Here is a 19,057-nt window from a genome sequence, read left to right as displayed (position 1 = left end):
CCAGAGACGGGTCACCCTCACCCTATGCTTCCCCACCTCTGCTTTCACAACCCAGCCCTTCGAGGACTTCCAGTATCACAATAGAGACCTTGGCCTGGATGCTGCAGTCAAGTAGGAAGCCAGCATGAGGAACGTCTCCCAGCAACTCACTAACTTTCCAGATACAGAACAGAGGAAAAGGATAAATGGAAGCCGCATCAGCCAGCACCAGACGGCTGATGCTACAAGCACACAGCTGAACACAGAGGTAAGCCTAAGTCTCAGAAAGGAAGTAAAGCAGAATCCCATCTCCTAGAGCAAGAGCTGGATTTAGGACTACAGCCTTAGTTGGAATTTGATGGCAATATTAGGACTAGACATTCCCATTTTGAATCCAAAACCCATTCTGAGGTGCAGTGCACTGCAACATCCCTGAATGCACACACCAGGACAGGAAAAAACACGTGGATACACGTGATCCCTCACCTGTAAATGAGTGATGTTTCTATCAATGTCCATTGGGGAGGTGACGCAGTTCTGCGAAACATATTTGTAGTTGCTAGGACAAGGCTCACTGTCCACTGAATTGACGCAGGGAATCGGGATCCGCTCATAACCCCGGGCGATGTCTCTGTCAGTGGGAGAAAGAGAATTGTCACAGAAGAAAAGCGTCCCTGAACAAGGGGCCATTCAAATGCCATCCTGGGGCAGAATTACTGCCTTTGATCACTGAGCATTCAAAGCCTGAAAGCAATTCAGACTAGAACAGAGTTCATTTTTTTCCACCCTGCTTTACAGATTGTTCTTTGAGCTTGCAAATATTTCCATTTGGAGGATGAATTTACAAACCATAGTCTGAATCAGCATATGCTTAATTCTTGCTAAGCTCAAACTGACCTTCATACCAGTTTAAAAAGCTAAGCATGCACTTACAGTCCTTTCTTAAAGCAGGCCCCCACCCTCCCCCGTGCAAGGGCTCTATTTCATGACCCACAAGGAAAGCCAGCCGGATTCTCACCTGCTCACGACCTTCTCTATCTGGGCAGGCTTGTCAGTAGATGATTCTTTGAGAGTCTTGTTCATCTGTAGGGCCACCCAGACCTGAGAGTTAAGGCTGGAGCACTGGAGTGGAGTCTCACCCTCCTTGTTCTTTAAAGTGACATCCGAGCCACGGGAAAGAAACAGACTGCAAAACAGCAAGAAAGGATAAGCATCCCCCAAGAGAAACCGCACAAGGGGAAAATGAGCTGAACCACATCCTCCAGCAAGCCCTTAAGGGACAAGGAAGAATCTGTAGTAGTGAATAATCACCTTTTCTTTATTAAGCATGGTTCAGTGAATCCTTCTACATGAAGGCACTGGCAGAAGCCACAGACTGGAGCTCTAGGCACTGACGAGAGCTCTGGGCAAACCTCGCCTTGCTTCAGGCATGACAAGTACCTTGCTGGTACCAGCCTAACTTCGGACAGGCTTGAAACTCTCTCTGGCAGGGAAAGATATGGCATGGGAAGAGTAGGGTGGAAATGGAAGAGTCCCACGGGAAACTGGTATTGGACTTGGCCCATGTTTATATTCACCAGCTTTTGGTGAGTACACGATGACTTTATTCATAGCAGTGATGAAGCAAAGGAAAAACCCTGTTACCATATTATGCCACGCTAGTTGCAAAAAAAAAGAGCTTTAATCAAAGATGCCGGATGCCTTTCTGCTGGGAAGCCCAGGCTGAGCACAGCCTCTCAAGCCCTCTGCCCAAGACTCCAGGACACTCCATGTTTTCTGATCTTTTTTACACGAGTTCTGGCAGCAGCTAGTATTTCAGACCCACCGCCCCTAGGAGCAGGGCAATACAGAAACAAGCCCTCCATCCCAACTTTGTTTTGTGCTTAAATGCCAAAGGCATTTCAAAGGATCTCCCAAGCTTGCCAGCCAACACTCAGAGAGAAAGGAGTGACCAGGGCAAGGGAAAGAAGCAGCAGGGCTGGAGCCGTACTTACACGACACACTCGTAGCGGTTCTCTCTGGCTGCAATGTGCAGGGGCGAGTCCCCATGAATATTCACTGCATGTAAATCACACTTAGCAGCCAGCAGTATCTCTGCTATGTCAACACAGCCAGAAAAAGCAGCCCAGTGCAAACAAATATTTTCCTCCTGGAGGGAAAGAAAACAGAGTAGAAGCTGTTTAGTGCATTAAAACCCTATTGCTTTGGGACTTCACCATCCTTAGCTCTACACCTGCAGCATTCAGCACGTGGCTTGCAGTCTCCTTCCCTACATTGCTCCTTCTGGCTGGGACTGCCAGGGCAGCCAGGGAAACCTCCACGCAGACAAGCAGGGAGTTCTCACTCTAGCCGCCTCCGCACACCAAAGACGGGGAGGCTGCACACAAAGCAGCCCATCGCCTTCCTTATACACGCAGGCAAATCGTCTGTCTCTAAGCCACAAAACAATCTGGATCAATCCACGAGAGAGGTGACAGACATGAACAAACATGCTGGAAAAGGCTAGAAGCTGAGCTTCCCCAGCCCAGGCAGACAGGAAAGCTAGCATGTCTCCCAGTGCTAAAAATTAAAGAGAAAAAGAGCACAGCACAAGCTACAGAGTATATGAAGGTGCCAGAAAGCGAACCACGAGCCACAGGGAAAGCAATCAATCCGACTTCAGGCATCTCTTAAATACTGTATGTACTCATCTCTCACTAGCAGCACTAGAAATAGCTGAACACTCATCTTTTTGATGGAGATATTTTAAGCGACGATACTCTGTTTTCTGTTACAGTGCAATTTGCAGCACACTTCAAGCCCTTCCCCATGACAAGCTCTAAAGACGTCGATTACAGCAGTGCAATGATAGTAATGATCACCTAACTTTTCTCTTTTTTTTCTTTTTTGAAAGCAAAAATAAAGCACATCTTTTAGTCATCGCAACTTAACTTAGATCCTTCCTTAAATGGGGAGGCTATTGACATACACCAGGGAGTGGGGAGACCTCTTTCGATACGGCTTCTGCCTCCCATTATGGTAACATCTAGAAAAAAACCCCTCATCAGCATCACATACCAATCTACAGAAAAAATTAATCCTGTCGATTGCATACCACATGCTGCTGCTCAGACAGGTTACAGACACCTAGATTCACTGCTTTGCTTTGCATCGGCTACTGCCTAACAGCAGCATAATTACAATCAAAAGCATTTCTCCCAGAGTATGATGTTTCCCAGCACAAGTGACATTGGTTCTTAATGACTGCAATCAGGAGACATCGAACGTAGGTACAGTAACGGATATGTGATACACGTATCTGCTAAGAGGATTTTTTTTTTTCTCAAGTAAATCGTTGACTGAGCTGATTTGATTTTCATCATTTAATGTGTGATCTTGTAACTGGTAGCCAAAACGCTTCTGTGACAGATCAAACAAGTCAGTTTTGTTCAGAGTCAGCGCTAGGGCTCTGAAGCAATGCAACAACCCAAAAAGCCCCCTCTCTTGCCTTGACTTTTGCTTTTAGGAATAGTACCAGATCCAGACCTGCCTGGGAACTATCTAAGCTACCAAGGAAATAGAGGCTCCTACCAAGAAGGGGCTTTCAGACTGGGGACAGCGACTCTCGGTAACAGCTGGAGCCTTTCTGAGTCCCACAAGACAAACGTGCCAACACCTACCCCTGCTAGCACCCAGGACACAAAACGAGGCATTTAAGGAGACAAATACAAACCAGCTGCTTATATCCCTTGGAGTCAGAAAAGCACTAGGAGCCTTGGACAAGAAAATACATTGCCATGAGGTACGCTAGAGGGTGAACTGATGGCGGGGTAGGGACTTCGCTGTAACAACTCTATGCACAAAGCAGTGAAGCCAGTTACCCCTTACTTATCAAACTATTCACATCTACAGGCCAAAGCCTGGAATAGCTCAACACACCCTGGTTCACACCCAAGCCTGCCTTGCAGGTACTTCTGGGATTTCAATATCCTTAGAGAAAGGAAAAAATGAGAAAAACACTATTAAGAAAAAGGGAGGAGCAGTGCTGATACAATGAGTCTCCTGAACAGAAGCCTGGATGTTCTCTCCTTCCTTCCCCAGTCATTTCCCTGGTATCTTCTCTGTTTACCTGAAAATCCCCATGAAACCAGCTGGCACAGCCCGACACGCAGCGCTGCCGGGCCCACGGAGCTCCCAGGGACTCCACCTGGAGTCAGACTCCCTCAAGTACAGAATTACGTCCCACTCAAATAGGATTTACGGAGGTGAAGAGCAGACCAAGAGCCAGCTCCACAGCACGCTGAGCCGCCAGCCTAGGCACGCTCTGTCCACATTGGTGGCTTCGTGCCTGTTATGCCTAGGAAAAGCCAGGCTTGCGATACTTGCTCACAGAGCATCTGCCCAATCCATCTGGAAGACAGGAGTACGAGCTTGTGCACCCCAAAAGGTACGCAGGGTGCGCCCTACCCAATACACATTGGCCCGTGACCAACGTGTGGCAAGTCTGGACTCAAGGGAGATCTGGCTGGTGCAGCGTCCAAGTGGCAGCACAGCAGACCCAGGTGGATTAGAAGCAGTGAGGCACAGAGCTGACTACAGCCTGAGGCATAACATACAGCATCCTTACGGGCTCTGTCAGAAGAGCTGGAGGAAAAGGACTTCTTGCCAGCTTGTAAACTTCTTCCCAGAATATGGAGGAAAATTCTCTCACCAGACACTGCCCCAAACCACCTGTGTCAAGGGACCACTGCACCTCCCTGCACTGAGCCCAAAATCTGCCTCCTTGGACTTGTCTAGTTTTAAACAGAGATTGTGGCTAATTTCTGAAATCTTCTGACTCCAGGAAGAACCTCACATTGTCACGGATGTTGATGTCTGACCCCTTTGCAAGCAGCAGCTTCACCAGCTCAATATGCTTGTACTCAGTGGCCCAGATCATCGGCGTCCAGCCTCCATCGTCCTGGGGAGGGAAAGGAAAGGGTGAGACATGCAGAACGGGCAAGCTGGTCTCCTGCTGGCTTCACAAGCCCCTTGGCAGCCAGGGCAGCCACAGCAGGGTGCACCTTGTCTGGGAGCCACAGACCCCTTCCCACCCCACGACTGTCTCATCACTCTCCTTCAGTCTATGCTGCTGCAGGGAAAGGTCCCTCAGGGTCCTGCAGAGCCCAGCGTGATTCAAATCAACATGCCTCAGCAGGTTGGAGTTTATTTGCAGCTCAGCACACTGGCAATGGATCTCCAGGGTGTTCAAATGCAGCTGACTGTCCAAACTGCACGAAGAACATCCAGCTTGTGTAAAAGCTCTTATAAAGACCCCTGAGCCTGGGGGAGCTGGCCTTCCCCTGGAACAAGGAACCCTGATGCAGTGCTGCCTCGCCCCACAGCAACATATAAGCTCCGCGATGGCGCGTGCCAGGCTCAACCCATCCCACTGCATGTCCATGATCCCACCCTCCCCTGCTAGGAGAAGCACAGGGACACCCTTGAGCAACAGGTTCCACCAGCAAATTCTGGATCAAGGAGAAACTGCTAATCAAGGCACACAGAAGGAAAGTTTCCATGCGGTCACTGCAGGGGATCGCCTTCTCTGGCAGACTGGGATGCCCACGGCACTGTCGTCCTATAATGTTTTTCAGGTGCCCCCCAGCAGGAGGACTGTATTTGAGTAACGACTGGGCAGACAGCACGCTGCTGAGACTCGGGTCCCTGACCTGAGAAAAGCAGCTTCTGCCCCTCGCAGAAAGGCCTCACCTGGCAGTTGACGTCCATCTTCCCATTGGAGAGGAGGTACTGAACAACATCGTAGTGCCCCTTCTTGGCAGCCAAGTGCAGACACGTGGAGCCCTCCGCATCCTGGACACAACCACAGAACAGGCACTCAGGGGACATCCCTTCCCAGTGTTTCCCATGTCTGCATGACACCACTGATGCTTAGGAACAGCAGAGAAGTTCACGGATGCAGCAGAGGACTCCAGAAGCCCCCGGCCCGCTGCCAGGAGAGGAGAGAGCAGCAGCAACCAATGCTGGCACAGAGCAGAAGGAGCTTCACACTAAGCTCAGAGGTGCAACCCACGCACAGTAGGAGGCTGCGAGCACAAAGGCTACGGGAAGAGACGCCTTTGCGAAGCCTAGGGAAGGTACCAGCCCCAAACTCTGGCAGACTGATGTTCCCCTTCCCCAACAGACCGTCTTCAACTCCTCTCCATGTGCTGGAGAGCCAAGGGGAGGTAGAAATCCCTTACAGAGGCAGAGCTTGCACTTTACATCAGAAAAGTAGCCTTGTCTCAACCTGAAATGCTCCATTTATACAGCAGTTTTTGCTGTGTTTTATTAGCACAAGGCTTTATCCCAGCACCTGGCAGCAGAGCAAAGAGGTGTCCTGCACAGGTGCCCGCAGCTGTCTAGGAGAGATAGGAGATAAAAAATGACCATGAAGGTTGAAAGGAAAAATGCCTTTGGGAGCGGAGAATACAGGGTCTGGTGGAGATGGACAGGCTGTGAGTCATGACGGAGACACTCCCACACTAACACCAAAGACCTCAGCGGCTGGAGCCTTATTTTTATCAGGCGTTTATATCCCAAGAGCTTAGCACACAGCAAGGCCCAGAGACCAGGAAATAAGGAGGAGGAAATGAAAGACTGAAAACCAAAATGACTCCTTCCTGAGAAGCAACATCAGAGGCGAGAGCTTTCGGATGGAGCCGAACTGAGAGCACGGTGCAGGGCTAGGGAGCAACCCTCCAAGCAAGGATGGGATGTCTCAGGTCAGGGATTACGCTGTGTGGGCTTCTCGGGGTAAAGGAGGGGTTTCTACACCCCCATAAGCGCCTGCCACATCAGAATAATGCCACTGCTTTCCCCTTAGATTAGCATGAGCCAAGGGCAGCTTCTCAACCCTATGAAGAGCAGCCATATTTTAACGTAAAGTTTCTGCAGGTTTTGAGTGGGGCTTTTACGTCCTATTAACAGAATCAACAGCTTTGCCCTGGGGTCTGAGAAGCCCCCACCCACGCACCCCCTGCATGGTCCTCAGCATCCCCCTCCACCCAGCAGTCCTGCAGGGCTGGGCTGGGCAGGCTCGGCACACACCCGCAGCAGTTCATGTCCAGATTTCTCATCCTAATGGCTGGAGCTGATTTTAAACTGCAATGTTGCTGCTTTCAAAAAAATGACTAATTTGGTGCAAGAAACTAATTAACATAATAAACTAGTCTAGACTTCAGACGTGATCTCAGGCTTCTAATTTGCTTTTGCAAGCTCAGGATGTTTTTCCTTCCCTTTACCTTTAGAAGCAAAAAACCCCCTCTTTTCTCTTCCACAGGAATAAATCAGGTGAGCGATGTCTGGATTGCTCCAAGCCACTTGGGACAGTGGCCAGTATGAACCCACACGTGCCTGTCCTGTCCTTTCCCCCTTCCCGGCTCAGAACCATTTAAGGTTCCGTTTAAGGCTCAGCGTGGGCAGCACTTGATATCTTGTGCAATCCTCCTGGCCCTGCCAGCTCCTTCACAAGAAGAGCATCCCGGCCCTGCCGTACTCCCCAGCAATAGCAGAGGAGCGCGCCAACAGCAGCAGGTTGTAACAATAAGAAGTTCACACGGGGAGGGTTCCTGTGCTCCAAATAGCATCTGATTTATGGGACTAATAAACGATCTGTATATTTTCCAAGATTGCAAAGCAACCAGAGCATGCTAAAGGCAAACAGACAGCTGCATTTTATTGTATTTGTTTAAATTAAAGGGTAGAGTTTAAAGATGGGGTCCAATTTTGCGACTGCAGCGTGACTGCAAGAAACCACACATCAGTCCTTTGGAAAGCAAAGCTTCCTCTGTCATTTTTGCTGGCTTGACAAGCACCTAATTACCAGCCCATTTTAAAATGTCACCCCAAAATTCTCATTGTTAGAGTCTATAGAGAAGGAAACTCCGAAATCAAACTCCAAATCCACTGCAATGGATTTGTGACACTAACACTTAGTGGCCCCATATGAAATCAAATACCCCCCACATTTGGTGCCACAAACTAATGTAGCAAGCGGCAGCCCTTGCCCCAAACTGCTCACAGCCAGGACACTGCACCATTAAAATGGTACTACCGACAAGCGCGGCCTTGCCAAGCCTTCGCGCCCAAGACAAGCAAGTCCATTTCCCCTCTGCCTGTGCACTTCCACCCAAGACTTAAAACCTATCAAGAATGAAATGGTGACCAGAGGCTTCTTCAGGAGAAAAAGACAAGGAATAAACTGCTACCTTAGGATCTACTAGTGCTCCAGCCTTGATAAGGTATTTCACAGTTTCCAGATGGTTGTTTTCTGCTGCTTCCATCAGTGGGGTCCTCTGGTCTTCAGAGCAGGTGTCTATATTAGCACCAGCCTGTTAAGAGGCCAAGGCAAATACAAAGAGAGTTATAATCATTACTGGTTAGCAGAGAAAGGATGTGGAAGTAGAGATTTAGTAGCAAGTTTTTCCTGAAATTTAGCCATATTAAGCAAGGGCGTAAAAAAAAAAGAAAGAAATAAAAACAGGAAAGAAGGCAGTCCAACTTCACCTGTTTTGGAAAGCAGCACACACTGCCTGCCCCCTCTCTTGCCTTCTACAGCCAGTAACTGGGGCATAAGGAAGCCAACAGCTGGTATTAAATAACTCTAGTTATTAATGCATTTTGTATTGCTACTTTCTGGATATTGTTTGTGTTACAATTTTGAAAAATCAGCCTCCTCCTTTTTCCAGCAGCTTTGTTTTCCCTGGTCTATCATTTCTACGGACACAATGAACAAAACAACCAGCTCTTCCCAATGTCACAAGCAGTAGGAACAACTTGCTGATTGCAACAGAGGTAGGAGCTGTAAAAAAAATCCTGGAGATTGGCTAACTCTTCCTGTTGAAGTCAACGGTTACGTTTCTATCGGTGTCTGAGAATATGATCAGTTCAACATAAGAGTGCCGTGGACCAAAATTTTGCTCTTTTCCAAAATACTACTATGTCATGTAATTTGCCTGCTTTAACTCTTTGGCTTAGCTCAGTAACCCACCCAATACTCAAAACCAAACGAAAATCTCAGAGACAGCACAATTCTTGGCAGGCTACACACACATATATACACGCGAAGCACAGACCTGTTTACAGCAGCGGCACGCTGACTCAGGTTCACCTGGCACAAGAAGTCAGCCCCACTGCTTCCAGGTGCCTCCCACTAAAAGCATTTGTTTTGATTACTTTTAAATAGCTAGAGCTATTTAAACCAGACCAGAGAAGAGGCATTTCAAGTTTAACAAGCTGAGGACATTCCCAGCCAAATACTGTGATACTGCAGTAGCCAGACATCAGGGAAGTGACAAGAACATGAAGGATTTTGGAAACAAACCAGCCCTACTGATACTCAGTTCAAATTGTTTGTAGTATCTCGCAAATTTTGCTCCTTTTACTCATACAAGTCATTCAGTTGTCTTCACGTGCAGTAACTTAAGTGAGTGAGAGCAGCAGGGTAGGCCCATAGCTGCATCTTCAAACAGCACTTTGAAAGCCTCTAACTCTAGATGCTGAAACGCAACATCCCAGCAGGCTCATTTTCAAAGATGTGGCATTGCTGCTTTCTCAAAAGCCTTTTAAGGTTTCCCAGTCACACAAAGTAAACAAAACATACTTCCAGTCACTCCAGATGATGTATGCCAGTACAAAAAAGAAAAACTATAACTTTTTAAAGCCTTCTTTTTTCTTTAAATCATTTTGGAGAGGGTTCAACAAGAGCACTCCTCTGTCTTTGACCATCTTCCCTCAATTAGAATCCAAAACTCAGACAATAAGCCAAACTTGCATCTTTCCTTCTCTCCTTTTCACATGCGAGACATTTACCTGTAGAGGAAAATCCTGCTCAGGTTTTGACAGAAGGGAAGACAGAGTCTGCTAGTTTGCAGGCTCCAGAGCCTACCTGCCTTCATTACAAAGAGCAACTTGGCAGCAGCTTGCAGATCACCTGCAGTCTGCCAGCGGTCAGCCTGCGCTGGCACATCTGGCAGTGCACTGCTCTGCTGGGTGTGCTTAGGCATATAGGTTCCCACATGCTCCACAATGCCCTACACTGAAGCTTCACTTGCTCATTGCCTGGACAGTGAAGCTTGCTTGGAGAACAGCCTAGAAAGACAGCTTCAGTCATGACCTCTAAGACCTCACACTACTCTCCACCACTCCTCGCTCAGCATACCCTGAGAATAAGGAGATTTTTATAGGAGAGACTGTTCAGTGCTGATTTCCAAGTGTGCTTTAGCCATGTGGGGCAGGAGACCAAAAACCACAGAGAATTGCTTGTACAGAAGAACGTAAGCGGAGAAAGACCTGAATCAGCATATGGCAGATGTCCACGTGGCCAGACTCGGCGGCAGCATGGAGAGGGGTTCTCTTACTCTGATGCTCCATTTTAAAATTAGGGTCAATTCCATCCACTGAAAAACAGAGCAGAGATGCTTTCACAACCACAATTCAGAGATTAGAGAAAAGCGTAACAGGAGAACCAGATCTCAACTAAAGGCTTTTAAAGGATGGGTTCCCAGCCCAACCTCAGCCCTTCTCACGACTCACTACACATTCAGGCCAGAAAGCTCTCAGGGTAGTCCCGTGGACATTCGATATGTAACAGCCCTCAAACCAAGAGCTTCAGAAACACTACAGAATTTAATACCTTTAAGGCATTACAATTTCTACATAGGCCATCTCCCTCAGATTCACAATTCACCATCTCTCAGTGCAACAAAAACAACAAACACTATACAAGGATAAAAAGAAAAAAAATGCTGCTTTGTTTAAAGCAAGACAGAAGTTGGAAACAACAAAGAGTCAGTACTACCTGGCCTTTTTGTCTCACCGCTATTAACTGCAATTAATATTAGCGATCCTCATTGCATCCCTGCAAACACAGGGCTACAAAGTGGATGGAGCTTCTCCAACTAACACAAGCTCAGAATCTGGCCAGAGATTCGCACAGCTGTGCAAAGACTGACAGATGATGATGACAGCCAGACAAAGATGTCTGGGCATGATAACATGTTGCATATGATGAGGCCGTAGTTAAATATCAGTGAATAACATTTTTGTGCTATTGAAGACACAAACAATGAAGCTAACGCTTGCTAGAAGAAAAAGGAAGAATCTGATAAATGAAAAGAACAGAAAACATCCAAAAATGTACTGCAAAGCACTGGAGTGGAAAGGAAATGATCCCAAGGAAACATTGTGTCCTTCAAAGGGGAAGATTCCTCAGGAATATCTGTTGGTAAAAACAACCTCAGCAGCTCAAAGTCATCTGGTGACAGACAACTATGTACCCCCAAAACAAACCCTGTGTATTGAAGGGCTCCTCCTTTCTGCTCTTTTGCTGATGGGTCTCGGCTTAAGCTGACTCCCATCTTTTTACCTCTACTGGATGCAAATACCCAGCTATCCCATTGCATGGACAGGAAAAGTTTTGTCAGACTGGAAAAATCACATGTAGGTCATTTGGGGACAGAAACAGCTTCTCTGGATAAAACCGTGCCCAAATGCAGAAACAAGTTGGGAGCAGGTCCACATTTCACAGAAGGATGAAGCCATTTCCAATGACACATCACTTGCAAAAGTGGCTTTCTCCTCCAACTCCACTCACAAGGGGCAGTGGGGAATATGACGTGCTGCCATGCTGGGAACTGGACTCTGGCAGCTGCCTGGCAGGAGCTGGGAGTACTGCCAGACACGCAATGTCCTGGGAAGGAGCCACCTACCCAACATAAGCAGGACTTTTTGCAGCTCTCCTTGCCTCGCAGAGAAGTACAACTGCTTTGGATGGAACCGTAACTTCTTGGGCCTGCAGCAGTGGGGAAAAGAGGCATAATTAATACTCACTGAAGAACACTCCTGGCATTTCACCCCACCCCATTGCTATCCCATGTGCACGACAAAGTCTGTTCCTATGGTACAGCTCCAGAGTGACAGCAAAACACAAGAACAAGAAGTCTCCAGAAGGAGTTCTTAAAACTTCCAGCTCCAACCGCAGACAGCCTTGTTCTAATGAGGGCAGTATCTATTCAGTGCCGCTCATTAACAAATTCTGGGTCTTACTACTGTGAACGGGAACTCCTAGTAGTTACAGATGCAGTTGGAGGGCTAGTGAAAAACTAAATCCTCCAGACAAATCAATACGACATTCAGAACTGTACTGTTCTCTTGAATCGGTTATCTGTTGAGGGTGAAATATGACTGAAGTGAACAAAAAAAGATCTGAATGGGGTCAAAATCCAGAGAAGCTAAATCTCAGTTTCCTCTACGTTAAGCAACTTTGCTAGGAACTGGAGAGACCCAGCGGTCGTCTTCTTACTTTTCAGAGTCCAGGGCAATCAGGGCACTTTCCAGAGTTTCTTTAACTGGTCCCTGGGTCAGGCTAGTAGTAGGCTTTGGAAAAACTGAAGACCCAGCCATGTCAAACCCCTCAGCAGCTGAACTTTCTGGCTTGTCTTCCTCTGACAACCGCATCCCAGTGCCACTGAAGAGAAAAAATGAGAGACAGCCAAAGCACAACCATTAAAAATACACAACAGTGTGTACCTTATGCCAAAGAAGGAAAGGAAATGGATTTTAAATACAGATAAGCATAAATGAAATCGAAACACAAACCAATATATTTTACAGCCTTTTCGGTAAGAACTTGCCCCAAAAAGGAGTTGCACTGCTCTATGATTACATTTTGACGTACTCTGTGCTATAGGAAACCCAGGAACATGGGGCAAGTCATAAAAGCCACCAGAACAAGATCAGATCGGGAAGTTGGAGCATTGTTCAATGCAGGGATGGCTTGATTTGTGTTTTCCTCTGCGTTTTCATCCTCTCTTTATACTTGTGCCCATTGGTGCAAGTCAGGAGCTACAGCTAGGTACTGCATGAATTTCCCTGTCACTGAGCAGACCTGGCAACATCAACTTGTTCCACTATTACTCCATTCCTAACAATAAGTGGAAGGAATGGTTTTAACTCCTAAACCCCTCCTATCTTCACAGCCGCTGCCCCAGTTCACCCTGTGGTTGCCGCGCTCTTCTCCGACACAGCAAGCAACACAAAACAGACTTGCAGATTCCTGCAGCTGAGTTTGGCTTGTCAGAGCAGGACCAGAAAGCAATTTGCTCCATCAGGAGGAGCACAAGCGTTCAAATGCAAAGCACGGTCTGGCATGAGGTTTGAGATGGCCATGCGCTCCCAAGCTCACCTCCCCGTCGTGGTGTCAGCCCTTCCCTCCACAGCCGCTGGTTTCTGCTGTTCGTAGGTCAGCGACACCGTTGAGGTTGTGTCTGCTTTTGCTATTGTCACCTCCTTTGCCTTGGAGGCCTCTTCCCCACAGTGTGGGCAGTAGCTCATGTCGTTGACCTGGGAGGCACAGTTCTTGTGGAAACGGTGGGAGATGCTGCTCTCCGGCTGACACTCCATGAAAGTGCCCTAAAAAAACCACAGAGAAGAAATTCACACCTTGGTCACTACGTGCCTTACCCGTTCTACATGCTTCGTCCGCAGATCTCTTAAATACTTCATTCATCACCTCTCTTGTCCCTGGCGCTTCCAATACAGTAAGCAAGCACTGCCACTTCTTTAGAAGAGAACAAAATCAAGGTAATGGGGAAAAAACTCACTTGGTTAGGGACTGCAAAGCAAGTTTTTTAATTGCGCTTGGGAAACAGAACCAAGAAGTCCCAATTTCCAGCTCTTTCCTCTAACGCTTGAAGTTCTTGCTTATGTTTCTAGAAGTGCCAGTGTACTGTAAGGACGCCCCCAAAATTGCAAAAGAAAACTTCAGACCTGCGTGCTGACCCAGCATTAAAACTACCTAACAAAGCTGTGCACAAACCATTCAAGGACCTACATGAATATGATTAAATCAGCTGTTAACCCCAATGTAACCTAAAGCATGCGACTTCTCTGCTTGGACCAGCCCCCTATGCTGTTTAACCCCAAGAATGTGGCTGACTGCTCATTCAACAAACTTGGGCAACTTTTCTTAAAACTGTTTTCCCTTTCCAGCAAAGTCCTCCAAACTGAACTGAAGGTACCCCAAAATTCATTGCTCTGTGATATTAGTGCTACCTGAAGCCCTACTGTGCTCTGTGTTATTAGTGATGGATAGCACAGGCAAACACTCCCAGATTCACCTGTGTGAGCTACAACATGTCACTCAGAGATGTAAGAGCATGTAAGGAAAGGCAAGTTAAAAACCCACTCTTCTCCTGAATTCACGGTCCTCCCAAGCAATCTAATTAACTCTATTTCAGCTTTGCAAAATGCCTTTAAGGGTTTTGAGGATTTTATCTTTTAAATGATCTTTGACTCAGCATGAAAACCCAGGATGGCTCCATCTATTACAATTACAATAATGCTTGCGACTGCTGTAGCATCTTTCATTGAGTCATCTTGAAGAACACTAGCACCAGACAATTAAGCCTCCCCATCACCCTGTGAGGCCCTCAATTGGTGTTTTTCAGCTTTACCAACAGGGAAACTAGGATGCTGATGATTTGAAGGACTGGACCAACGCTATTAAAAGCCTCAGCGGCAGAGGTGGAAGAAGCAGGAGGAGATCTCAAACACTGCCTTGTTCCAGTGCCATCACTCAGGCTCCCCGTCTAAACCCTCATGAGCAGGCGGGGGGACAGAACCACTCTTGTGTACACAGATTCATTTACAAACCAAGCTAATACAATTTTTGATGTGATTGATCTGTACAGAGAAAGAAAAAAACCTCTTGTTCCAAAGAAATTCCTAAGGCAAGACTTCCACCATGTGAAACCCCAGTGAAAACCCTTCAATAGCACCCCTCGGGGTCTCCAGGAAGATAAAGGTGACAATTGCAGCTACCCTCACACACATTCCTGTTGAAAACACCACCTGACGTGCTGTGGAACGAGGTGGAGTTGATGCCAGGAAGTCAGTAAACCCCTTTTGGTACCATCTCCACCTTCAGCTCTTCCAGCTACTGCGACAGGTACCCCCTTCCCTAGATTGAGAGCACGGACTTACTGCAGTGCAAAAGTATCCACAGCCAGGGCAACACTGGTGTTTCACCATCCTCCCTCTATGGTCCTCACACAGCACCAAAAGCTGGACTTTGTTAGACGGGCGCATCAGTTCATACTTAACCACACTGTTTGTGCATCGGCCCAGCTGGAACAGGAGAAATTAAAGGAAATGAAATTACTGGAGACCAAAACACTCTCTGTGCTTGTGCGGAGGAAGATTTTGCACACTGCCTTGATGAGCCCTGGCTTTTTCACAGTAATTCAGATGTGTGCCAGATAGCATTAGCAGTGCAGCAGGAAGCTGTGAAAGCTGCTCTCACAAGAAGAAATGCATCATTTACTAACTAACATGCATGTGGACCCTGAGTTGTTTGTTCCTTGCAAGAAAAAAAATCGTAACTGGAAATAGGCAACAGCCAAGCAGCCGCAGAAGGGGCAGTCCCATGGGCCTGACTCACACAACATACGCTTAGCGGGTGTCGGTGACCAAGAGAACAAGACCATAAGCACTAAATCTTGTTACTGTTCAAAAGTGTAAGTCACAGGAAGATAAAGGGAAAAATAATTGTTCTTCGTTGCCAGCTAAGTTATCGTCTATACTGGTTCCAGCACTGGCCCCTGCCCAGACCACAGGGATGAACAGCCAGGCTTTCATGAGAGCTCAACTACAGTCACATTATGAGCATGTTTTCCGAAGGATTTCACCAATGTATAGCTCTGGGCTTAAAAAGCTGTCTTCTCGTGCACCACGTTGTTCTGTTAATGACAGCAGGCTCCGTAATTGGGATTCACTTTTCCCAATCAGTGTTACTCACTCTGCTGCGTCAGAAGGAACAGCGCTTCCTTCTGCTGCCCCCATTCATACATCTACGACATTTTCACATCCCAGTTGCCACCTGCTAGCATGACGCAACACTGTTTGGGTTCTGTAAGTTCCTCTTGATAATAACCTTGCTTTCCCCAGATGCTTGGCAAAGGACATTTATAAACTAGAAATATAAACATGAAAGGCTGCTACAAGGAAATGTCCCTACCGAAATCTGTGCATGGTTGACCGTGCACTGCCACCATGAGCAGAGGAGTCAGTCAGGAACACGGTGCCTGCTCATCACCAACAGACTGTACCTCTGGTCTAGCTGAGGTTTGATTTGCTGCTTTTTCCTCGACAAAACTAGACTTTCTCTCTAATTTTTTTAAACTCCACTCCTCCTGCAGAATCAACACCCCTACAGAAAAAGAGAACGGATTTTAACCTAGGCTTATCATTTACCTCTAGCATCTCTGATTCAACTTACCCAAATTCCAGCTGCAAAGTCTACCTGTGACACCTTGGCTAGACTGATCACCGTTAACACACAGACCCCAGGGGCTGCAGGAGGGGACCCTTCCATTGATTTTTACTTATGAGCTGAGGAAATCTGACTAACATGTGAAAAGCTGCACTGTCCCTGTGAGAAAGTCCCTGCATTATTATGTCACACTATATTATTTGTTAGAAACTCTAAAAAAGTACAAAATGATTAATTGCTATTTTCCAGCCATGAGAGAATGCAGCAGGGTGCTCATAACTATTTATAATATTCTCCAAGGACATGACAGTCTGGAGAACCCACTATTCACACGTATAATATCCTTATAACATCTATGAGTCACTTATCCCATTATGAAAAAGAATCTAACAGAAAGCATGGCCTTTGCTATTCCCCTCTCTGATTTATCCAGGGACAGAACTGTCAAACCACCGTGTACATGAGAAGGAACTCTTTCATATACCTTTTGTTTATTTAGAAACGCTGGGGTCCCCCTCTCTCCTGTAAGTCTCCAGGGCATTCTCTTTAAGGAATCAATTTTGCCATTCTTTGGAAATTCATTTCTCTATAGGTACCAACACGTACTAACAGAAGCAGAGCTGGGCTGCAAACCTGATTATCCCTTTCTCCCTCCATCCATCCTTCTCCTGGGATCCTACAGGAGAACTAGGGATATCCTCACTCCTTGTCCTACTACCAGCAAGTATCAGAGTGCTGCAGTGTGACTGCGGCTCAGCTGAAGCTTAAAAGAAACCCAAGTGCCTCCCAGTAAAAGGAGGATCTACCGAGTGTGTTCCTGTCCTGCAGTCTCACTTTCCAGACTCCAGGAGGGAGTCACTTCTGCCACTTACTTCCACACTTCTGGAACCAGTAGAGCCCAACTAGCCCAGCTGTGATCAACTGAAAGGCATCAAGTGCAATCGTTTTCAGTCAGCCAGACCTGGAGGCTGCGCAGGGTTGCCAGGACATAGGAAGCTTTGTAACAGAAGCCTCTTGGGGGAGGAGGAGGGAAGAAGGCTGGGGCAGACTGAGCTGGCGGAGGGCATGCCAAGTTCCCGAAACTCAAGAGCTGGCTACTGAAAGGTTTGCATCAGCTCCTTCGCAGTCATGGGAAACCAGCTCCAAGCCTCCTCTGATTGGATTTTCTCACTTTGCTGCATGCTAATGTATTTTAGCCCACTTGGCCTGAAGTGTGCCTGTTACATCAATTTGATCCAGCTGCACAGGCCAGGACAAGCAGGAGAGATCCACCCAGTGCCTCTCCAACTGCCATCTCCTCCCTTCTGAGTGGCTTCAACCCAACTGTGCGATACGCACAGAGTGCTGGAGCCCTCAGCTTAGCGAGCGAGATGTTTGCCCTGCCATTCCCACGCACCAGTGGGTTCCCAGTCTAGCAGGCTGCAGAGTCCCTGTGTGACCCGACACATGTTCCCGGCACAGCATTTTATTCTTTATGTCTTGTCCTCAGCAGGTAAGTCTGCAAGAAGCTAAAAGACAGGCTCCTACCTCGTTATCCACACTCTCCGTGGCCATGCACTGGTTGTTGGCTAGCGTGGTGATCTCTCTGCTTTTGGGGGTTTCCATTCGACAGCTACAGAGGGGGACTTCCTGGAGACCATCTACTTCCATTGCTTCAGGACCATTGGAAAGACCTGGAGTACAGAAGACCAGTAAATCAACTCTGAAATTCTCTTCCAGGAGAAAGGATGCAGTCCATCAACACCACCCATGTCTTGTGGCATCTTCCCATTCCATGCCCTGAAACCCTTTCAAGGCATTATCTAAACCCTGTAAAAAAGACCCCTTTCTTACACCAGTTGGAAAGCATCTTGTACTTTTCTAAGTGCAGCCACGCTACAGATGACTGTGCTGAAATCAAGAATAATAAGTTAAGAACAGTTTACTCTGAGAAAACCTCAACAAGGAAAAGCAACGATGAGGTACAGATTTTTATCAACCTGCCTCTCCTCCCCACCTGCCCCACAACACTTTGCTCTGGCACCAGAAAATTCGTAGGAAACCACCCAGAGATGGTGTTGGAGATTTGAATAGTTAGTGGAGTGATAAATAGAGATCAGGAAAGCACAAACTTTTATTTGCAGAGGCTTATTACACAGATGGGAAAACAAAATTCCTGGGACTATTTGGTCTCAGCCAACCAAGAACTATTTATTTTGGAAAGAGATCAAACCAGGGAAAAGAAAGCAGCAAGATGCTCAGATGTTCTTGCCTTCTCCTCATCTCTTTCTCTCAGATTTTGAACATTTTCAGACCTATTTAAAGTGGATAATGGCTTTTGAGGGGGCTCACCGCCAGGTATGGAGGCACAGCGTGAATGTTCTTGTGGCTCCTCTGGATTCAACTCAATCACTAGGTTACCCGTGATTGCAAAACTCTGGCCTAACGACAAAGGGGTTGCTTTTAGTCCTACACTCCTATTCTAATCCTACACAGTCATAACATCTCCTTGCAAGGGTTTCATTACAGAAGCAAACCCTCAAACATTTGCCTTTGGACTGGTCCACTCTGAAGTGTCCCAAGCTTTCCCTCCCCAAGCCTTCCCCTACCCAAGCCTGCCATGTGATTGAGTCCCAGTGAGAAGCAAGTGTGCTGCTATTTTTTAAGCTTTTGAAAGGAGAGTTATTTTGTTGCAAAGTTTCAAAGATCAACTTCATTCCTGGGGCAGAGCCCTCTTTAGCTGCCCTGGCAAAGGCAGCACTCCCCCTGCAGCATCCTGCCCATGGCTAGACCCTATCAGCCAAGCAC

General features: G+C 47.2%; 1 protein-coding gene across 1 annotated transcript in view; it reads right to left on the bottom strand.

Annotated features, from left to right (window-relative positions):
• LOC104079014 (histone-lysine N-methyltransferase EHMT1-like) overlaps nt 1-17,943 on the bottom strand; it is a gene marked incomplete at its 5' end in the record, with an annotated part of 30,627 nt that extends 12,684 nt beyond the window's left edge. Inside the window, 11 exons of the mRNA XM_009580882.1 lie at nt 466-610; nt 998-1,165; nt 1,974-2,128; nt 4,814-4,918; nt 5,710-5,811; nt 8,208-8,330; nt 10,291-10,397; nt 11,709-11,791; nt 12,302-12,466; nt 13,184-13,410; nt 17,798-17,943. Coding sequence (XP_009579177.1) covers nt 466-610; nt 998-1,165; nt 1,974-2,128; nt 4,814-4,918; nt 5,710-5,811; nt 8,208-8,330; nt 10,291-10,397; nt 11,709-11,791; nt 12,302-12,466; nt 13,184-13,410; nt 17,798-17,943 — 1,526 coding nt within the window. The remainder of the gene's footprint in view (nt 1-465; nt 611-997; nt 1,166-1,973; nt 2,129-4,813; nt 4,919-5,709; nt 5,812-8,207; nt 8,331-10,290; nt 10,398-11,708; nt 11,792-12,301; nt 12,467-13,183; nt 13,411-17,797) is intronic.
• Nucleotides 17,944-19,057: the final 1,114 nt, after the last annotated feature.

The sequence above is a fragment of the Fulmarus glacialis genome, unplaced genomic scaffold (genome assembly GCF_000690835.1).
Source record: "Fulmarus glacialis isolate BGI_N327 unplaced genomic scaffold, ASM69083v1 scaffold42776, whole genome shotgun sequence".
In the NCBI taxonomy this organism is placed as follows: domain Eukaryota; kingdom Metazoa; phylum Chordata; class Aves; order Procellariiformes; family Procellariidae; genus Fulmarus; species Fulmarus glacialis.
Note: the sequence above shows the minus strand (reverse complement) of the source record. Positions and strands in the feature narration are given on the sequence as shown.